This window comes from Phaseolus vulgaris, chromosome 7 (assembly GCF_051622355.1).
Source record: "Phaseolus vulgaris cultivar YP4 chromosome 7, ASM5162235v1, whole genome shotgun sequence".
Taxonomy (NCBI): domain Eukaryota; kingdom Viridiplantae; phylum Streptophyta; class Magnoliopsida; order Fabales; family Fabaceae; genus Phaseolus; species Phaseolus vulgaris.
The window spans coordinates 32,925,695-32,949,177 of NC_143504.1; the positions used below are offsets into that span (position 1 = coordinate 32,925,695).

The window sequence follows — 23,483 nt, forward strand, 5'->3', positions numbered from 1 at the left end:
TTCCAACTAGGGTTATGATGGTGCCTTGGTGATGGAAAGAGAGTTATGGTGTAGAGAAATCTGCTTGTAGGGGTCCGAGACAGCGTAACCAGTCCATTCCTAGGACTACATTTGCGCCTTCAATTGGAATGAGGTAAAGTGGGATGGAAAAACAATGATTTTGTATAGAAACAAGAATTGTAGGGCTGAGATGTGTGCAATGAATTTTCTCGTCGTTTCCAACCATGATGGAAAAAGGATTAATAGGAAGGGTGCAAAGGTTGAGGTGATGGGCTAGGCGAGGTTGGAGGATATTGTGTGAACTCCGGTGTCTATTAAAATGGTAATGGGTGTATGATGAATAAACCCCTGAAGTTTGAAGGTGTGGGCCGAGGGGGTTCCAGACAAGGCTTGGAGAGATAGGTGTACTGGATCAGGGTTGTCAATGTTGATCAAGAGTGATCAAGTGCTTTGAAGAATCCAAATCCAAGATGTTTTGATGAAAGGCTGATGTTGCTGTTGTTTCTGGGTGGGATCTAGGTAGAATAGAATGTGATCCACTCCTTTGTTGAATCTAAAACTGATGTGATTTAAAACCTTTTTGAAATCAAGTGTTTTTCCAACTAAGTGAAAAACAACCTGTTGTTTTGTCGAATCAACCGGTTGTTTTACTCTTAGGAGTTTTGAAAAGGTTGAAAACTGTTTTAGTTTGGTTGACTTAACTGTCAAGCCAAACAATCAGTTGTTTCGTGGTTTCAACCGATTGTTTCTTTGAAAATCCTAACATAATTCAATTTTGAATGTTGAATCTGCTTTAAATGTTTTTCAACTGAATACGCTCCTTCATTAATTGTTTTGACCAATCTTTGGAAAATATAAATGGTTTGTTTATGTTTTCAAACAAGCAAGAGAAACAATTTTGAGTTTTTCAGTTATGACAAGGTTGATTCTAAGATTTGAACATTCACATTAAGCTTTGGGTTTTCAAAGAGAGTGGAATAAGATTGCAAATGTATTGATTTCAGTTTGTACTGTGAACAAGAGTAATCCTTTCTAAACCTATTGTATTTCTGGTGTTGTGTTGCCAAGGAGTGTTGTGTGTTCTTGAGGTGGTCAAGATCAATACTCTTGGTATGTTTTGCCAAAGGTAGTGTGTTTCTTGAAGGGTTCAAGGTCACTACTTTGGTGGTTTGTGTTTTGTAATCTGATTTGGTTGCTTAATGGATTACCTAGTGGTATTCTGGGGACTGGATGTAGCTCTTGGCTTAAAATTGAACCAGTATAAATTTTTGGTGTATCTCTCTCTTACTCTGAACTCATTTACATTTTGTTTTAAGATTTACTAATATAAACAACCAATTGTTTCGAAGAAACAACCGATTGTTTTTCTGTTGTTTTATTGCTTAAATTCTTGGCAAACTTGATTCCTGTTCTGGATTCACACAAAGAATTTTGTTAAACCTGAAATTTTTTTCAAAAACCTCTCTTAAACAATTCACCCCCCTCTCGTTTAAGGCCGTATATTCTAACACTCAGTGTCAGAGACAATATCTAAGGCAGGGAAGGTTTCTAGGTGGGTTTCTAGTGTAGCTTCTTCATTAAGTAGCAATAAGAAACGTTTGGTGATACACTTAAGACCAGGGAAAAAAATTTCATCACAGTTGCAACATAAGTCGATTGCTCTACATTCTTGTAATTGGATGGATGATAATTTTTTTATAGGTAGAGATATGGGTGAGGTGGTTGTTGTTAGGGGTTGCATAGGGGGACGTGGTGGTGGTAAAGGGGGATGGTTGTGGAATGATGGGGTGGCAGTAATATTTCCTTGAATCGTGGATTTTAGATTCTAGGAGCTTCACAAGGCCCATGGCTTGGGTGATTGAGGTAGGTTGAAGAACAATTGTCTCTCTTTTGATTTCTGGGACCAAACCAGGAATGAAACAATTGAGGATCATCTCGGGTGTGAGGCCCAAGACTCGATTGCACAATTTTTCAAAAGATTTTTGGTACTTAGTGACTGTGCTATTTTGGCAGAGTTTGAACAATTCTGCTTAATGGTTGGCGTAAGTTAAGGGGCCGAATCAGAGCTCTAAGGCACGACTGAATGAGAACCAGTCACTTAATTGATGATTTTGGTACATCCATTTAAACCAACTATGAGCATCTCCGCGCATATAGAAAGCGGTCATGTGTAAGCGAGATTCCCAAGTAATATTGTAAAATTGAAAAAACTGGTAAGCTTGAAAAGGCCAATCTAGCGTATCAGATCCATCAAAGAAAGATAATTGGATTTTTGGGGGGCGGGGTAGGGTGGGAATCGTGGTAGGTGGGGGGGGGGGGCAAAAGACATTGTTGTGGCAAAGATGGAGGATGTAGGTTGTGAATTTAGGGGTGAGACAAGGGGTATGTGTGGAACAGAGAAGGTTGTAGAAGAGCGTTTGTTTCATTGGGGGAAAGTAATGGTGGTGGTATAGACGTTAAGATGATATGGAGGGTGTGATTGATAACCTCTTGTTTGGAGTCCCAATCTTTTTTACGAGATTCTTTGGTTGATTTGGGAGGCATGTAGATAGATTCAATGAAAGCACCAAATTGATATGGTGATGAAATGAAGATGAACAAAGAAAAAAAAAACAAGAAAATAAAGAGCTGGAACAGAGGCAACAAAAAAACAATCTTTAAGATAAAAGTAAAGGCAAGAGTCAAGATTTCACACAATCCTCTCCTAGTCTCATGGGATATATAATATCCTTTCAAAAGTCATTTGTCTTAATAGACACTTGTGCTCATCATACTAAAAAAAAAAAGCATTACAGAAAATCCTAACAGAAAAAGGGATTAGGTCCTTCTAGATGTAGTCCTTTAACCAAGTGAGCCTAGATACCCTTCTAATAGGCCTTGTAGATGTGAGTCCCGAATCAAAGTAGATTAGTAATATGTAATAATGATACGAGGGACAGTTGGACTCGGCCACTCTTGCTGAAAGGAGTTTGTAGTATTAGTAGTAAAAAAAGTCATTAATGTTCACACTTTTTAAGGAAATAGTATACGTCAATATCATAAGCTAAAAAATGTGGTGCAAAAACAAAAGTGAAGGAAGAGCAAGAGAAAAGAGACCGGCGCAATTTATGAGTATGCAAAACTAAGTTTATTGAATTTTGTAGTTGACAATTGACACAGATGAAGCAAAGCCATTATTCATTTTCCCATTCATCATGGGCAAATCAAGTGGCTACATAGCTTTCGTCTTGACACAAAAGACATGCATATATATAGTAGTAACTCGACACAGCAAAAAGAAATCCAAATACAAAGTTTTGCCATAGCAAACTCTTGGAGGCTAAGAATCAACCTCTTTCTCCTCCCATTCACATTCAGATGTTGCCAGTGTTTGGAGCATCGCGATGGCAGCACTTGTAATTAACGGAAGTCACCTCCATCACACGTGCACATGTGGGATTTGGACATGTTATAGTCACTAGGACATCTGCATTATTTTTAACAATAGCACATTGTTGACGAGCGTATATCTGGTTAAGCTTAATCTTATAGTATTCATCGAAGGCCACGTCAAAGCCTTCTTTTTGAAACACTTTCTCTTTCCATGCATCAAACTCAACCAAAGTTTGACGCATAGGCTCACCGTGACCCAGAACCCTCACGTTAGACCCTTTCGTGAGAATAGCCCATCCTTGCTGGTCTTGTTTAAGGCAAAGCAAGGTCCTCACAATTTTTTGAATCTCACAGTCCACCGCATCCTTATGCTTCTTCAGTCTCTTCCTTTCTATTTCGATCCAGAAACGAGGAACAACCCTCGGGTCATCCTTCCCCAACTCATACTGATCTATTATGGTATCTGTGTTCAAGATAATTGCATGCCCTTTTGTTTTCTCCACTGCCACTGCGAAGTCTTGGACCCACTTTTTGTCAGCACCTCCATAGATGAAAATGTACCTGTCCCCAGTGACCTAATTCACGTTCAAAACAAAGGTACATAATTAGGTCAATTTCATATCAATCTCTATGATTATCCCTAAAAAATAGTTCACTATTATATCTAACTCAGGTGATTAGATAACAACACTGAACAATGGGTTTACCTGCTGTATTCCAAGATTTGCTTTCTTTGTTGCATCCCAGAACCACTTCCATTTTAGAGTAAGGTCAATACCATCAATTTTCCTAAAGGGGAACGCGTCGATCCCCCATTGAAAAATCAAGTCCATAGCATCTTCATTCAACGTATCAGCAAGAGGGGTGAGCACTGGGATAATAGGTTTACCCCTGTAATTAAATTTCTCTTTTATTAGGTCAGTGCCTGGTAGCTCAGTGAAGAACTCCACTGCGTACCATTTGATGGTATCCTTCAACGCATTGAATTTGAGTCTTTGCTTGTCGTCCCACAAAGTCACAATGGGAATCCACAAAATCTTGAAATCCTCTTTCTTGTAATTTTTTATTATTTCACTTGGATTTTCCTGCAGTCTGTCATAGATTGAATTCAAAAGTGAAATCTCATCTTCAATCTTGTCGAGGCTTGAAATGAACAACAAGACATATTTCTGGTCGAAGACATCAATATCCTGTTTGAACATATATAAAAAAGAAAAGACATGATCATTACTTTTGTCTTTAAGACGATCCCAATTTGGCGAAATAACAAGGCTAGATAATTTTTTCCATAAGAATATCTTGACACAGTGATCGAAATGCTTTAGAGACTAACCCTGTTGCTTTTGATGCTGCCATCATATATTTGGACCTTAGATCCGATCAGAAGCTTTAAGAGTTCTACAACATCTTTGGGATTAGAAAATGCCTTCTTGCGCTTGTAGTATTCATCTGCATAACCTGCAACAAATAGATGTTTCTTTTATTAGCATTTGATCTTTCGTCATACTCATTGGCTTCAAAAATTAAACAAAATAGAAAGCTTAGCACAACCTTTTTGCTCTCCGCTCAATTTCAGATGTTCCTTGAATCTAGAAGCAGCAGAAGAAAGCCTTTCCACAAAATGTGATAATACATAGTCCCTGAAATAAATTATTAAAGAATTTCAGTTATTATTAATAATAATATATTATTTAGTTTTATAATGGGAATATGTTTTAAAAACTTTTTGTAGTTTGTAAGGTTAAATAACCGGAAAAATATCATTTTTGTTTTATATTTTATCCTCCATGTAATTATTTATTTATAACAAATTGTATATTGTTAGTTACATAAAGAACTAAAACCAAAATATTTTTTATACTTTTAAAAAGTAATGTAAATAATAAAATTTAAAGTATAATTTAATTTAATTTAAATATATTAATAATTTTTCCTTTGTCACGTGAACATGCACTAGCGAATTGTATGATGAGTGATTGTTGAGAAGATAACTTACGATACACCAACGAGGTTGCCAGTGGCAGCAATAAGGGAAGCAATTATCCAATATACAACAACAGGGACCTCTTGCAGGGCATCAGACAAAGATGGCACATCCACTATGTCATAACCAAAAGAAGACAATCGTGTCCACTCTTGGATGTCCTGAAGCACTTTCATCACCAATGCCACCAAAATGGTCTTAGGGTCCTTTCTGGTTTGAATTTGATTCAGTTGTTTCAACGAGTTTGTAAGTAGGTTATCTGGTGTTACAACATCACTGAGGTGCAAAAGATTCCCATACTCCAAAGCGAAAGCAGCTAGAGTTACTAGTGCCTTCGAATCCCACGAGTAGCTTCTGAGGTGATGAAGAATGCACATTGTCGTTTGGTGCACATAACGATCACCACGGGGTGTGGTTATCATCTGTTATCATATCATTGTATCACTTGTTTAAAATAATTTTCAACTAGGAATTTAAAATTGTGCTTTTGCAAACACAAGATCATAAAATAATGCAAACCAACTCGCCCCTTTTGAATGAAGCAAAATAAAGCATGACTACGCATCGTTTAATAATATATGTACACATAAAGTAAGGAATAATAATAATAATGATTGTGCCATGAGATAACCTGACAGGAAATCAGCTTCATTGTACTAAATTCTGGTTTGAAAACGGTCTGATAAGCTTTGCTTTCAGCTAACCTTGTCTGTCACTCACGATATAAACAATTAAATAATGTTAATTAAATTTAAATGATAATTAAACATGCGTAGTACGAATTTATAGCTAATATACACTGAAAAGGTGATATTACCTATGAATCTATATATAGAAAGAGAAATACCTAGGAAGATTTGCACTTGTTGGAGAAAATGAATGGATGAAAGAAGGTGAATTACATATAGTACCTTAAGTACAACACTGGACACTACGTCGAAAAGGACATCGACATCACACTTGTCATCATCATGGAGGTGGGTGACATAAACTTTTTCGAGGATCTCAGAGTCGGTGAGATCAAAGGGGTTGGGAAGCTGGGGTTTCTGCTGGTTGGAAGTGGCATCAGCTCCATTGGAGAGTGACATGGTGAATAAGGTTTTAGGGTAGCAAAGCAAGTATTCTTGAACTTCTCAGCTCTGTAAGCAAAGGATGCCTTGTGGGGTTGGTTGGCTCCTCCACTTATATATATAAGCTGAAGAGGGCACAAGAGTGTACATTTGGTATAACTACTTTATTAGTTAGAAAAAAGAAAATATACGAAGTAGCTTCTGCTGGGGCCTTTCAAGGCGTGAAATGTGCCTTCTAGTGTGATTTTCATAACGTACCCCTTATGGGCTATATGGGACATGTGAGATCACAAAGGATATCATAGGCAATTTGTTGCAAGTTCGCAAAACTTTAGAAAAAGATCATCTTCTGCCGCTTCCAACATAGGATCACAAAAATGTTTCGGCTTCAAGGAAAGAACAAAAAGTACTAACGTAATTTTACTCAACAACAAAGATGCTTCTAGACAGAAATCTTAGAGGGTGAACATATGGGAGTACTTATGTAAATAATCAACATTAATTAGCTTTACTCAAGCCTTAACATGATATATCTGTATCTTCATCTACAATACACTTTAGATTAAAAATATGCAATATTAACTATTAATTGAAAAAAAATTAAGTCGAATGGCTTCATTATTTATTATTCATGTTCATGAAATTTATTATAATGGCAAGGTGAAACTAGTCTTTTTTTTATATATTTTGGAATTTAGAGAACCAAAGGGAGCTAAATATAATAACAAGCAAAAACAGCTGAAGAAAAGGAGTTAAGTTTTAAAAGATGTTGCGGGTAAAATATAATAGTATTTCAATTAAAAATTTGAAATTATATATAGTATCTTTTTGTACGAACGTAATTATTACGTATGCGCTTTAATAGTTATGATTTCACCTTTTTCCTGAATTATACCTTTTGAGTCAAATCTACAAGAAATGTATCATACAACATTATAAAGTATGAATTCTATGTGGATGTGTATATATAAATATATTTATCTGTTAATTTAAACTTAGAATATTTGTTTTATAACATAATATCAAACTCTTAATTATAACCATTTGATTTATAATTTGATCGTTATACCACCTGATTGGGTCTAAAATAATATAACAGATAAATATTTAGATAATAGACACATGAAGAATATGATCTATTTTTGCCGATTTATTAAGATTACTCTAGTAATTCTTATAAAAGAATATATCACTTCAAAAAGGCTTTTAGCTATAAAATTATATTAGGGTCGTGTTTATTGAATACGAATTCTTTGTATATACACTCCATCTGTACATACACCTCAATCATTTGAAGTTTAAAGTGTGACCATAGGTCCTTTTTCTTTTCTTATATCTCAAGTTCATACATTTGCTTGCCTTGGCCCAGATGCTTTATGTTACACTTTGTTGAGAGCAACATATCTTTGGGAATCTGGTTTAAGGAAAAAGCAAGGCTCTTCAAAATCCTTGAATCTCAATTTATAGTCCCCAGCTGTTTCTTTAACTTCCCACTTTCTATGCCAATTTATTACCTATATACGTAACATATATATCTAAGATATCTTCTTTTTCAAGACTTAGATATCATTACAAGAAAACGTTGCTTTCAAAATATAGCATCGGTTAAAATCCGATTATATTACATTATTATTTAATTTTTCTAAAGATAATAATTCAAAATATTTATTGTGACTACATTTTTTACCATTCTTGAAGAACTTCACTTTCCCTCCTTCTACCTTCACTGAAATTTATTAAACATCAAATATTCAGCTGAACCCAAGTTCAAAATGCCCCATCACTGAATCTCTAATCCCTACCCATGGTTCTCGTTGAATCCTTAATTTGAAATCTCGATCTTAGATAATCATTTATTACATCCAGATTTTTCTATTAAAAATTATAACAAAAAAATATATACACGTTTTCTTGTAAAATACTTTTCCGTAAGAAATATTTACATATATAAAAAAATCGCTACAAATACATATGAAATTTTCTTTCATAAGTAAAATTTGTTTTTATTACTTGAAAAATTAACTACGCCTATATAGTTATGTAACTATATAATTTTTTTTTTCTAGAATACAAATTTTCAGCTAAAAGTAATAGATATTGTACTATACACGGTCGATGACTCGGCACCTATGATCGAGACCTTCACAAAATTATAATCGAGTATATTTTGGGATACAATCATTACTTAAATATAGTACGATTAGCATAATCCATGTGTACAAAACCCATGTGTACAAAACTCCTTCTTAGTAGTAAGATTAACTCAGTAATTATTGTCAAACCAAGTTCACAGCGCAAAGGTCTCCTCTAATCTTATAAATGCATGCTCCAAGATAAGGCAAAAGTATGTATTTAATATTCTCAAACATCGAATACTGACTTGAGCGTTGAAGCACCTTTTGTGGGTATCTCCTATCTCGAATACCGATGATCGAATGCTGTTAGGAGTCAACACCTGAAAGACTGAAAAGCGCACATGACATTGAATACGTATCCTTCTCGACCTATACTAGAACAATTGACCCCACCGTGGGGTCAAGGAAGATGCATAAGACTTTATGGCACTAGCGCAGAAATGTAAAATAAATGCGGCTATTTTACATTTACAAATGCGGCTATTTTACATTTACAAATGCGGCTATAGAACCGCATTTGATCAGCACGCATTTGTAAATCAGAGAGATACAAATGCGGCTATAGAGCCGCATTTGTAAATTAGCTTTACAAATGCGGTTATTTTAAATAACCGCATTTGTATATTCTTCTGCATGAGGGGTGAGGGTTTAGGGGTTTAAGATTTACGAATGCGGCTCTGGTAATAGCTGCATTCGTAAATCACATTTACAAATGCGACTTTGGTAATAGCCGCATTTGTAAATCTTGTTTTTTGATTTACAAATGCGGCTTTGGTAAATAACCGCATTTGTAAATAGTGTTTTTTTTTTAAAGTGCAATTTGTATTGTCCCTAAACCATATAAATTAACCTGCATAATGATCAAACCCAGTTAGACAAATACAAAAATATAGATATAAATTGAGAGCATCAAAATGTACATTTACAAGTAATCAAATTACATATAATACAACCACTATTGATTACCTATGCTAGAGTTATAAAAATTTATGAAATATGTGGACCAAGAATCTCTAACATATGAAATGCCTTCCGAATTCATTGGTGTTTCTTCTATGAATAACTGCATTGCAAAATATAGTTGACATAAATTAGTTTTTAGATATATATATATATAAGTATGTTCAAGAATTATAAAAATGATTTAACATATAGTACCTCTTTCCAACTAGTTTTAACACCTAGTCTTATAATGGTAATCATCCATTGCATAATGTAATATATAGCCACACTCATAGCTTCCTGGTTGTTTATTACACTATAATTCAATAAAAAGTAATATGTTAGTATATTGATAAACAATGATAATAGAGAAAGAAAAAAATTACAAACCTTTATTCTTATCTAGTTCAAATTATTTGAACTGGATCGACCTTTTAGGATGTTATATGCACGCCATGAACTGGTTAATAAAAAAAAACCTCGTTAGTAGATGGTTAATTAGTAACATATACAAAGTTAAGTTTATAATGTACTTACGTATCAATGATATCCTTAAATTTTGTGGGAATCTTCTTGTGTAGGGAATAGAACCACACAACAGTCTTATCAACCATTGATAAGACAAGTAACTGCCAATGATGCTTATATCATCAATGAAAAGAGTTAGTAAATATTTAAAACATGAAATAATAATAATTGATGACATATAATTAAACTTACTCATTAATATAAAGGCATAAATAAAATTGTTTTCCCTCTTTTTCCAGGGTGTTAGTGATGTATGCTTGAGTCTCAGATGAGTTTGGTCCAACGGGATTAGTATATGCAGGATTTAAGAATCCATACATATTTTCCTTCCCCTCAGTGATACAGACTCTATGCAAAAACCTACAAGTTTTTAGTTAAAGCATAATCAATAATAATTTAACATAAAGTAAATTGAATAATAGGTAAAGATACTTACATCATAAAAAATGGAATTATACATATATTAAGCTCCTGTTTCCCATATATAAATTCTGATAAATCTGTGTTGTACATCATCAGTGGCAGTTCAGTGTTTATTTGAAAAAATGTATCACCCCACAGAACTGGAAAAGGTTCATTGCCAATCTGACTAGCAATGAGACCTAATGAAGCTATAGGATCGTCAACTGGAACCTCACGTTTCTTCTCCGGACTTGGTGGCCGAAAAGGTTTCTACAAGATAAAGAATATTTGTATTAAATTATATGTAATATATAAATATAAATACAAAATAATATAATGAAATGAAATTATTACATGAGGTTCGGGCATAGATCGAATGAGCTCTCTGGGCCAAGAAACGAATGTCTGAAAGGTAGTGGAACATGAGCATCAGGAAATCGTACTTTTTCAACTGTTACCTTCGCCACATCAGGGGAGAGAGGAATGTTATGTAAGGTGGTGGTGTCTTGATAGACTTTTCCAAGGGCCACCACCCGAGGAAGTTTGTTGCCCACTACCAGTAGCTCACAATCCTTCGTCTGCCCATTGATATCATCCCCTGATGTTGGAGGAGCCGCACACACTAGTACAAAATTTGAAAACAACGACTATTTATTTAGTGCGGCTTTGCGTTTAAACGCATTTGTAAAAAACGCGGTGGCATTTTTGTAATTAAATTGATTTACAAATGCGGTTCTAGGGTAAGACCGCATTTACAAATCAATTAAAATGAATTACAACTGCGGTCATAGTAAAGACCGCATTTGTAATTCATTCTGAATTGAATTACAAATGCGGTCTTTAGTATGACCGCAGTTGTAATTCAATTCAGAATGAATTACAAATGCGGTCTTTACTATGACCGCAGTTGTAATTCATTTTAATTGATTTACAAATGCGGTCTTACCCTAGAACCGCATTTGTAAATCAATTTTACCCTAAAAATAGAAGCGCGCCACTGGTTTTCACTTTCACTTTCGTCTTCTCCGCTCTTCGTTTCAACGTTCTCAGCTGTCTCCGCTTTGCATTGTAAGTTTCAGCTCTCTCTGCTTCAACGTTTGTTTTCGTTTTCGTTTTTGTCATTGTCATTATTCACTTCCTTGGCATTGTCATTTCGTTTCCTTACTCGTTTTCTGCATATAGGTGGTTACTGTTCTATTGGTTCTCTGGTTTTTTCTGCTCCGCCACCGCCACTGCTTCCGTCACCGCCACTGCTTCCGCCACCGCCTTCGCCTACGTCTCCGATCACCATCAACCTAAAGGTTGGTGTTGTATTTATTTAATATTTTGAATTTATATTTAAAATTTTGAATTCATATTTAATATTTTGAATTTTTATTTTTCTGTATTATAATATATATTTAATTAATAACTAATATAACTTGGAATGTATATAACTAATAACTAATAATTTATATATTTGTGTGTATTTTGAATTTTTGTATTATATAATTTCTATTTTCTTAAATTTATATTATATATAAATTCTATTTTTGTAATTATTTTTATTTTTTGCACTTTCTCTTTGCATATCTTTCTTTTTTTCCCTGGCATCATTTATTTTTATAATTGTCACTTTAAACTACTTTTACTTAAATAAAAATGAATATGATATTAATCTTTATGGAATTATAATTCTATAGTGTATTAAACTTTGTTCTAGAATTTTAATTTTAGAAGTGAAATATTTAGTTAGTTGTTAATTACATTTTAATAAAAGTTTTATGTTATGTTAGTTATTGTTACTTTTAGAATAGAAATATCGTGTTTGGATTGAGTCCAGGGGTGTTCGACCCTCGGCAAATGTGTGAGATTGAAGAGAATACTAATTATTAGAAAATCCTAACTATATTCCAGAATATATAATGGATCGAAGTTGGATTAATGCTGTTCGTATAAGTGATGAGTACGAAAGGGGAGTAGATGAATTTATACAATTTGCACAGCGTAACGCGATTATTAGTGGTCATGATGGAGCAAAGATCAGGTGTCCGTGCGTTAACTGTTTGAATGGAAGGATACTGGATGTGAATATCATGAGGGAACACCTGCTATGTGATGGGTTTCTTCGATCTTATACAACTTGGACATGGCATGGTGAATTATTAAATTTACCACGTGTTTCCGTAACTGAAGAATATGTGGGTTCTACCATGGATGAAGCAGTACACGATGATGGAGATGATGATCGATTGGAGGACATGATTCGTGATGTGGGAGCTGAGTGTTTTGCAAAAGCGCATGGATATGAAAGTATGTCAAAAGATGCAGAGACTCCTTTGTATCCTGGATCAACTAACTTCACACGGTTGTCGGCGGTGTTAAGATTGATGAATTTGAAGGCAATAAACGGATGGACTGATAAAAGCTTCACGGAATTGCTCCAGCTGTTGAAGGATATGCTTCCAGAGGGAAATAGTCTACCTAATCGTAATTACGAGGCCAAAAAGATTCTTTGTCCAATGGGTATGGAGTACAAAAAGATACATGCATGTCCTAATGATTGTATATTATACCGGAAAGATTTTGAATTGTTGAAAAGTTGTCCGAGGTGTGGGTTATCACGTTATAAGTTGAAACAAAAAGATGATGATTCTATTGATGACATGGAAAAGCATGGACCCCCAATGAAGGTTATGTGGTATCTTCCCATCATTCCAAGGATGAAGCGTTTGTTTGCAAACCCAGACGATGCTAAGAATCTTAGATGGCATGCAGATGAGAGGAAATGCGATGGCATGTACCGACATCCAGCTGATTCTATTCAATGGAAGAAATTTGATGATGACTTTCCAGAATTTGGTAAAGAATCAAGAAATATCCGACTTGGTTTAGCTACAGACGGAATGAATCCGTTTGGTAATATGAGTACAAATCACAGTTCATGGCCTGTATTACTAGTTATTTACAACTTACCTCCTGGATTGTGCATGAAGCGAAAATACATGATGTTGTCTATGATGATATCCGGTCCGAAACAACCAGGGAATGATATTGATGTTTATCTAAGTCCCCTAATTGAAGATTTGAAGTTAATGTGGGACCAGGGTGTCGAAGTATTTGACGGATTTGCTAATGAAACTTTCAAGCTTCATGCCATGTTATTTTGCACCATCAATGACTTTCCGGCATATGGTAACTTATCAGGTTATAGTGTTAAGGGTCACAAAGCGTGTCCAATATGCGAAGAAGACACTGCTTCTCAACAATTGAAACATGGAAGGAAAACAGTATATCTTCGGCATCGGAGGTTTCTTAGAAGTCATCATCCTTACCGGAGGTTGAAAAAAGCCTTTAATGGACACCAAGAGGGTAGTGGTCCACCAACTCCATTAACCGGTGTTGAGGTTTACGAAAAGGTAAATAACATAGACCACACCTTCGACAAGTCCAAAAAAAAGTCATCTGTGACAAATATTTGGAAGAAGAAATCAATCTTCTTTGATCTTCCGTACTGGTCGAGGTTAGAAGTCAGACATTGTATAGATGTAATGCATGTTGAGAAGAATGTGTGTGATAGCTTAATTGGTACACTTCTTAACATTAACGGGAAGACGAAGGATGGTCTAAATGCTCGTTTAGATTTGATTGAGATGAACATACGCGGCGAGTTGGCACCCATACAAATGGGTAAGCGTACATATTTGCCCCCAACCTGTTACACAATGTCAAAAGATGAAAAAATTAGTTTTTGTCAATGTCTAAAGGGTGTGAAAGTGCCATAAGGACATTCCTCAAATGTGAAGAGTCTAGTGTCAATGCAAGATTTGAAGTTAATTGGGTTGAAGTCTCATGATTGTCACATCTTGATACAACAATTGTTGCCGGTAGCTATCCGTGGGATCTTACCAAAAAATGTTAGACACACCATAACCCGTTTGTGCTCATTCTTCTCTTCCATCTGTTGTAAAGTCATTGATCCCTCAAAACTAGATGAACTTCAAAATGAAATTGTTGTTATCTTGTGTGAATTGGAAATGTTTTTTCCTCCGTCTTTTTTTGACATCATGGTTCATCTAGTGGTGCATCTGGTAAGAGAGGTTAGATTGTGTGGACCAGTGTACTTAAGATGGATGTATCCTGTTGAGCGGTATATGAAAATTTTGAAAGGTTATGTGAAAAATCATTATCGTCCAGAGGCTTCAATGATTGAAAGGTACATAGCTGAAGAAAGTATTGAATTTTGTTCAGAGTACATGACAAAAGCAAATCCAATAGGTGTTCCAGCTAATTCATGGCACCACAGGCGTTCTACAAGTAAATGTTTACGTGGTGTGAATATTGTAAGCAAATCTCGATCAGAAGTCTTGCAAGCACATTTGTACATATTGAATAACACAGATGAAGTTGTACCTTACATAGAAGCTCATAAAGCCATTGTGAAGGCAAATAACCCAAGACAAGCAGAGAAATGGGTCTTGATAGAACATAATAGAACTTTCATGCCTTGGTTTAAAGATGAGGTGTTCAAGGATTCAACGGCATCAGAGACCTTGACTTGGTTGGCTGCTGGATTGAAGTTTGATGTCATTTCATGTACAGCGTACGAAGTGAATAATTGTATATTTTACACGAAGTCCCTGGATGAAAAGATTACAGTTCAAAATTCTGGTGTTACTCTTGAAGCCGAGTCAATGCAGTTTTCGACTTCGAAAGATACAAATCCAGTACTTGGATCAATGGCATACTATGGGTTTATAGAAGAGATATGGGAGATTGACTACACTAAGTTTTCCGTTCCAATTTTCAAGTGTAAATGGGTTGATAATAAAAGTGGGGTTAAAATTGATGAATCAGGATTCACACTAGTGGACTTTCGAAAGATAGGGTATCGAGATGAGCCATTTATAATGGTTCAACAAGCATCTCAGGTTTTCTATGTGAAAGATCCTACGTCAGAACATTGGTATGTCGTTTTACACGGGAAAAAACAAGGGGAAGCCATAGATGATATTGAATATGGCGAAACTCGTTCATTCACACCAATGATAACTAATAAAGATGACGATGTACTTGATGATGTACATGCAACCCGTAAAGACCACAGTGAAGGAATTTACATATAAACATTCAACCCACATGCAACATGTAAATAAAAATTTATAATTTTATGTATTATTTTTATATGATTTTAATTCGATGCACATTAACTAATGGTTGTTACCTAATTTTTTTAACAGAGACATGGATGACGACCAGACTCCAGTCAGACCTCGATCTGGGCGAGGTAGTAGAGGACCTACTAGATTGAAGCGTCTTGCATTGAGACGTGCTGCTGGTGAGAAGACACATGTTGACATTGACGTCAACACTGGAGTGGCTTTTGGTCCTAAGGCAGATGAGTTTAAGCTATCTTGGAGTTGTTTCTCGTGAGAGGCTCTCCATTTTGATTAATTCATGGGATGAGGTTTCAGAGGTTGATCGGAACATGCTATGGGAGGATGTTCTGGTAAGCTTTACATTATTATTGTTATCATATAATGCTTTTTAATATTGATTAATTAATTTTAATTTGATGATGTTATTTTCCAGGCAAACTTTGACATTCCTGATGTGGAACTGCTTCGATCAAAGATATTATCCAATATCGCACTTAAATTTCGTACCTTTAAGTCAAGACTGACATCGAGATACATTTTTGGCGACCTTAAAGACGAAAATCCATGTTTAAAGTACCAACATATTGATGAAGAGACATGGCATCTTTTTAGAGAAAGCCGTGAAAATGAGGCTTGGATGGTAAGTGAAGTAACTTTTTTGTTTATATAACATTAATAAGTTTATCTTATTTACTTCAGTTTGTTTATTTCAATTATGACAGGATCGTCGGAAGAAAGCTCAAGAGATAGCTTTGAAGAATCTTACCCCGCACGTTATGTCTCGTTCGGGGTATAGAAAACTTGAGCAAACACTGATGGTGGAAAAGGAGAAATCTCAACAGGGGACGTATTCTGAGAATGTGGAAACAGGGGTCACTTCTCCTCCACCACCTTTTCGCCATGAAAAATGGAAGAGGGCCCGAATTAAAAAGTCCGGTGCACCAAGTTCCGAGCAATCCGGGGTTATAATCGAAAAAATTGTAAGTTATTTTTGTTATTTTCAATTTTTTTAAAGCATTAATTATATTAATGATTGAAAATATGATTTTTGTGTACTCTTGCAGGATTCCTTGGAATCCGACGGTACATTTGTTGCTGAAGGTCGTCACGATATCCTGGTTGAAGCAATTGGACGACCTGAACACTCTGGTCGTGTTCGTGCCGCTGGACAAGGGGTCGGAATTAAACTTTTTTTTGGAGTTTCAGAACGACAGCCATCCTCCTCCTCCAAGAAGGAAACTCAAATGAAGACTAAGTTACGTGAAGAAATAATGGAGGAGATGAGAAAGGAGACTGATTTGATGTGGCTGGAGATGAAAAAGGAGAATGATCGAATGCGACAAGAGTTTCTATCGCAACAAGTTTATGCTGAGCCGATTGAACCCCTTGTTAGTCCCACTCCCAAGAGCACAAAGGGGAGTTGTGCGGCTCCTCCAACATCAGGGGATGATATCAATGGGCAGACAGAGGATTGTGAGCTACTGGTAGTGGGCGGCAAACTTCCTCGGGTGGTGGCACTTGGAAAAGTCTATAAAAACGCCACCACCTTACATAGCGTTCCTCTCTCCCCTGATGTGGCGAAGGTAACTGTTGAGAAAGTACGATTTCCTTATGCTTGTGTTCCACTACCTTCAGATGAGGTAACCACTGTGGCCGATGCATTTCAGACATTCGTTGCCTGGCCCAGAGAGCTCATTTGATCTATGCCCGAACCTCATGTAATAATTTCGTTTCATTATATTATTTTTTATTTATATTTATATATTACATATAATTTAATACAAATGTTGTTTATCTTGTAGGAACCTTTTCAGCCACCAACTCCGAAAAAGAAGCGTGAGGTTCCAGTTGACGATCCTATGGCTTCCCTACGTCTCATTGCTAGTCAGATTGGCAATGATCCTTTTCTAGTTCCGTGGGATAATACATTTTTTCAAATCAACACTGAACTGCCACTGATGATTTACAACACAGATTTATCAGAATTTATATCTGGGAACCAGGAGCTCAATATAAGTATAATTCAATTTTTTATGATGTAAGTATCTTTACCTATTATTCAATTTACTTTATGTTAAATTATTATTGATTATGCTTTAACTAAAAACTTGTAGGTTTTTGCATAGAGTCTGTATCACTGAGGGGAAGGAAAATATGTATGGATTCGTAGATCCTGCATATACTAATCCCGTTGGACCAAACTCAACTGAGACTCAAGCATACATCACTAACATCCTGGAAAAAGAGGGAAAACAAATTTATTTATGCCCTTACATTAATGAGTAAGTTTAATTATATGTCATCAATTATTATTATTTCATGTTTTAAATATTTACTAACTCTTTTCAATGATCATATAGGCATCATTGGCAGTTACTTGTCTTATCAATGGTTGATAAGACTGCTGTGTGGTTCTGTTCCCTACACAAGAAGATGCCCACAAAATTTAAGGATATCATTGATACGTAAGTATAGTATAAACTTAACTTTGTATATGTTACTAATTAACCATCTACTAACGAGGTTTTTTGTATTAACCAGTTCATGGCGTGGATATAACATCCTAAAAGGTCGATCCAGTTCAAATAATTTGAACTACATAAGAGTAAAGGTTTGTAATTTTTTTCTTTCTCTATTATCATTGTTTATCAATATACTAACATATTACTTTTTATTGAATTATATAGTGTAATAAACAACCAGGAAGCTATGAGTGTGGCTATTACATTATGCAATGGATGATTACCATTATAAGACTAGGTGTTAAAACTGGTTGGAAGGAGGTATATGTTAAATCATTTTTATAATTCTTGAACATATATATATCTAGAAACTAATTTATGTCAACTTTGCAATGCAGTTATTCACAGAAGAAACACCAATGAGTGAGGAAGGCATTTCATATGTTAGAGATTCTTGGTCCACATACTTCATTAATTTTTATAACTCTAGCATAAGTAAACAACATTAGTGGTTTTATTATATGTAATTTGATCACTTGTAAATGTACATTTTGATGATTTCAATTGGTTACTACATTTTTGTATTTGTCTGGCTGGGTTTAATCATTATGCAGGTTATTTAAATATATGGTTTCTGCACAAAACAGGATGTACCAAAAAAAAAAAAAACACTATTTACAAATGCGGTCATTTACCAAGACCGCATTTGTAAATAGTGATTTATGAATGCGGTTTTTACCAAGACCGCATTCATAAATCCTAAACCCCAAACCCACTCCCTAATTCAGAATAATATACAAATGCGGTTATCTAAAATGACCGCATTTGTAAATGTGATTTATGAATGCGGTCATAGGACCGCATTTGTAAATTCCAGATTTACAAATACGTGTTGATCAAATGCGGTTCTATGACCGCATTTGTAAATTTAAAATAGCCGCATTTGTTTAACTTATCTGCACTAGTGACAACTCCCCTTTGTGCTCTTGGGAGTGGGACTAACAAGGGGTTCAATCGGCTCAGCACAAAGTTGTTGCGATAGAAACTCTTGTCGCATTCGATCATTCTCCTTTTTCATCTCTAGCCACATCAAATTAGTCTCCTTTCTCATCTCCTCCATTAATTCTTCACGTATCTTAGTCTTCATTTGAGTTTCGTTCTCTTTGAAGGAGGAGGATGACTGTCGTTCTGAAACTCCAAAATATAGTTTAATTCCGACCCCCTGTCCAGCTGCACGAACACGACCAGAGTGCTCAGGTCGTCCAATTGCTTCAACCAGGATATCGTGACGACCTTCAGCAACAAATTTACCGTCGGATTCCAAGGAATCTTGCAAGAGTACACAAAAATCATATTTTCAAGCATTAATCTAATTAATGCTTTAAAATAAATGAAAATAACTTACAATTTTTTCAATGATAACCCCGGATTACTCAGAACTTGGTGCACTCGACTTTTTAATTTGGGTCCTCTTCCATTTTACATGGCGAAAAGGTGGTGATGGAGGAGAAGTGACCCCTGTTTCCACATTCTCAGACAACATCCCCTGTTTAGATTTCTCCTTTTCCAACATCAGTGCTTGCTCAAGTTTTTGATACCCCGAACGAGACATAACGTGCGGGGTAACATTCTTCAAAGCTATCTCTTGAGCTTTCTTCCGAAGATCCTGTCATAATTGAAATAAACAAACTGAAGTAAATAAGATAAACTTATTAATGTTATATAAACAAAAAAAGTTAAGTTACTTCACTTACCATCCAAGCCTCATTTTGACGGCTTTCTTTAAAAAGACGTCATGTCTCTTCATCAATATGTTTGTACTTTAAACATGGATTTTCGTCTTTAAGGTCGCCAAAAATGTATCTCGAAGTCAGTCTTGACTTAAAGGTACGAAATTTGAGTCCGATATTGGATATAATATTTGATCGAAGTGACATCAGGAATTTCAAATTTTGCCTGCAAAATAACATCAGCAAATTAAAATTAATCAATGAATATTAAAAAGCATTATATCAAAATGTAAAGCTTACCAGAACATCCTCCCAGATCATGTTCCGGTCGACCTCTAACACCTAATCCCATGAATTAATCAGAATGGAGAGCCTCTCACGAGAAACAACTTCAAGATAGCTCATAAACTCATCTGCTTTAGGACCAAAAGCCACTCCAGTGTTGACGTCAATGTCAACACGTGTCTTCTCACCAGCAGCATGTCTCAATGCGGGACGCTTCAATCTAGTAGGTCCTCTGCTGTCTCGTCCGGATCGAGGTCTGAATGGGGTCTGATCGTCATTCATGTCTCTGTTAAAAAAATTAGGTAACAAACATTAGTTAATCTGCATCGAATTAAAATCTTATAAAAATAATACATAAAAATCTAAATCTAAAATGCTTATTTATATGTTGCATGGGGGTTGAAAGTTCATATGTAAATTCCTTCACTGTGGTCTTTACGGGTTGCATGTACATCATCAATTACATCATTATCTTTATTAATTATCATTGGTGTGAATGAACAGGGCTCACCATTTTCAATATCATCTATGGTCTCCCCTTGTTTTTTGCCGTGTAAAACGACATACCAATGTTCTGACGTAGGATCTTTCACGTAGAAAACTTGAGATGCTTGTTGAACAATTATAAATGGCTCATCTCGATACCCTATCTTTCGAAAGTCCACTAGTGTGAATCCTGAATCATCAATTTTAAACCCACTTTTATTGTCAACCCATTTACACTTGAAAACTGGAACGGAAAACTTAGTGTAGTCAATCTCCCATATCTCTTCTATAAACCCATAGTATGCCATTGATCCAAGTACTGGATTTGTATCTTTCGAAGTCGAAAACTGCATTGACTCGACTTCAAGAGTAACACCATAATTTTGAACTGTACTATTTTCATCCATGGACTTCGTGTAAAATATACAATTATTCACTTCGTACGCTGTACATGAGATGACATCAAACTTCAATCCAGCAGCCAACCAGGTCAAGGTCTCTGATGTCGTTGAATCCTTGAACACCTCGTCTTTAAACCAAGGCATGAAAGTTCTATTATGTTCCATCAAGACCCATTTCTCTGCTTGTCTTGGGTTATTTGCCTTCACAATGGCTTTATGAGCTTCTATGTAAGGTATAACTTAATCTGTGTTATTCAATATGTACAAATGTGCTTGCAAGACTTCTGATCGATATTTGCTTACAATATTCACACCACGTAAACATTTATTTGTAGAACGCCTGTGGTGCCATGAATTATCTGGAACACCTATTGGATTTGCTTTTGTCATGTACTCTGAAAAAAATTCAATACTTTCTTCAGCTATGTACCTTTCAATCATTGAAGCCTCTGGATGATAATGATTTTTCACATAACCTTTCAAAATTTTCATATACCGCTCAACAGGATACATCCATCTTAAGTACACTGGTCCACACAATCTAACCTCTCTTACCAGATGCACCACTAGATGAACCATAATGTCAAAAAAAGACGGAGGAAAAAACATCTCCAATTCACACAAGATAACAACAATTTCATTTTGAAGTTCATCTAGTTTTGAGGGATCAATGACTTTACAACAGATGGAAGAGAAGAATGAGCACAAACGGGTTATGGTATGTCTAACATTTTTTGGTAAGATCCCATGGATAGCTACTGGCAACAACTGTTGCATCAATATGTGACAATCATGAGACTTCAACCCAATTAACTTCAAATATTGTATTGACACTAAGCTCTTCACATTTGAGGAATGTCCTTGTGGCACTTTCACACCCTTTAGACATTGACAAAAACTAATTTTTTCATCTTTTGACATTGTGTAACAGGCTGGGGGCAAATATGTACGCTTACCCATTCCTATGGGTGCCAACTCATCGCGTATGTTCATCTCAATCAAATCTAAACGAGCATTTAGACCATCCTTCGTCTACCCGTTAATGTTAAGAAGTGTACCAATTAAGCTATCACACACATTCTTCTCAACATGCATTACATCTATACAATGTCTGACTTCTAACCTCGACCAGTACGGAAGATCAAAGAAGATTGATTTCTTCTTCCAAATATTTGTCACAGATGATTTTGTTTTTACTTACCGAAGGTGTGGTCTATGTTATTTACCCTTTCGTAAACCTCAACACCGGTTAATGGAGTTGGTGGACCACTACCCTCTTGGTGTCCATTAAAGGCTTTTTTCAACCTCCGGTAAGGATGATGACTTCTAAGAAACCTACGATGCCGAAGATATATTGTTTTCCTTCCATGTTTCAATTGTTGAGAAGCAGTGTCTTCTTCGCATATTGGACATGCTTTATGACCCTTAACACTATAACCTGATAATTTACCATATGCCGGAAATTCATTGATGGTGCAAAATAACATGGCATGAAGCTTGAAAGTTTCATTAGCAAATCCGTCAAATACTTCAACACCCTGATCCCACATTAACTTCAAATCTTCAATTAGGGGACTTAGATAAACATCAATATCATTCCCTGGCTGTTTCGGACTGGATATCATCATAGACAACATCATGTATTTTCGCTTCATGCACAATTCAGGAGGTAAGTTGTAAATAACTAGTAATACAGGCCATGAACTGTGATTTGTACTCATATTACCAAATGGATTCATTCCGTTTGTAGCTAAACCAAGTCGGATATTTCTTGATTCTTTACCAAACTCTGGAAACTCATCATCAAATTTCTTCCACTGAATAGAATCAGCTGGATGTCGGTACATGCCATCACATTTCCTCTCATCTACATGCCATCTAAGATTCTTAGCATCGTTTGGGTTTGCAAACAAACGCTTCATCCTTGGAATGATGGGAAGATACCACATAACCTTCATTGGGGGTCCATGGTTTTCTATATCTTCAATAGTATCATCATCTTTTTGTTTCAACTTATAACGTGATAACCCACACCTCGGACAACTTTTCAACAATTCAAATTCTTTGCGGTATAATATACAATCATTAGGACATGCATGTATCTTTTTATACTCCATACCTATTGGACAAAGAATCTTTTTGGCCTCATAATTACGATTAGGTAGAGTATTTCCCTCTGGAAGCATATCCTTCAACAACTGAAGCAATTTTGTGAAACTTTTATGAGTCCATCCATTTATTGCCTTCAAATTCATCAATCTTAACACCGCCGACAATCGTGTGAAGTTAGTTGATCCAGGATACAATGGAGTCTCTGCATCGCTTGACATACTTCCATATCCATGCACTTTTGCAAAAGACTCAGCTCCTACGTCACGAATCATGTCTTCCAATCGATCATCTTCTACATCATCGTGTACTGCTTCATCCATGGTGGACCCCACATATTCTTCAGTTACGAAAACACGTGGTAAATTTAATAATTCACCATGACATGTCCAAGTTGTATACGATCGAAGAAACCCATCACATAACAGGTGCTCCCTCA

At 35.7% G+C, this 23,483-nt stretch overlaps 1 protein-coding gene and 1 long non-coding RNA gene across 2 annotated transcripts; one reads left to right on the top strand and one right to left on the bottom strand.

The window, feature by feature from the left end:
- Positions 1–3,104: 3,104 nt before the first annotated feature.
- Positions 3,105–6,528, bottom strand: LOC137817283 (protein SIEVE ELEMENT OCCLUSION B). The gene is made up of 7 exons (XM_068620534.2): positions 6,268–6,528; positions 5,988–6,065; positions 5,369–5,778; positions 4,924–5,012; positions 4,706–4,830; positions 4,080–4,562; positions 3,105–3,947 (listed from the first exon to the last, which is right to left on the bottom strand). The coding sequence occupies exons 1-7, from the start codon at positions 6,442–6,444 to the stop codon at positions 3,354–3,356; spliced, it is 1,956 nt and encodes a 651-aa protein (XP_068476635.1). The 5' UTR covers positions 6,445–6,528; the 3' UTR covers positions 3,105–3,353.
- An 11,590-nt stretch (positions 6,529–18,118) lies between these two features.
- LOC150025875 (uncharacterized) lies at positions 18,119–18,669 on the top strand. The gene is made up of 3 exons (XR_016522983.1): positions 18,119–18,182; positions 18,259–18,354; positions 18,432–18,669. It is a non-coding gene; the product is annotated as an uncharacterized LOC150025875 (long non-coding RNA).
- Positions 18,670–23,483: the final 4,814 nt, after the last annotated feature.

Excerpts from the sequence above, each read along its gene's own strand:
- LOC137817283 (XM_068620534.2), bottom strand. The coding sequence starts at position 6,444 with ATGTCACTCTCCAATGGAGCTGATGCCACTTCCAACCAGCAGAAACCC. Across the intron at positions 6,066-6,267 it reads TGTCCAGTGTTGTACTTAAG|ACAAGGTTAGCTGAAAGCAA; the intron begins GTACTATATGTA and ends CGTGAGTGACAG. Across the intron at positions 3,948-4,079 it reads CAAATCTTGGAATACAGCAG|GTCACTGGGGACAGGTACAT; the intron begins GTAAACCCATTG and ends AACGTGAATTAG.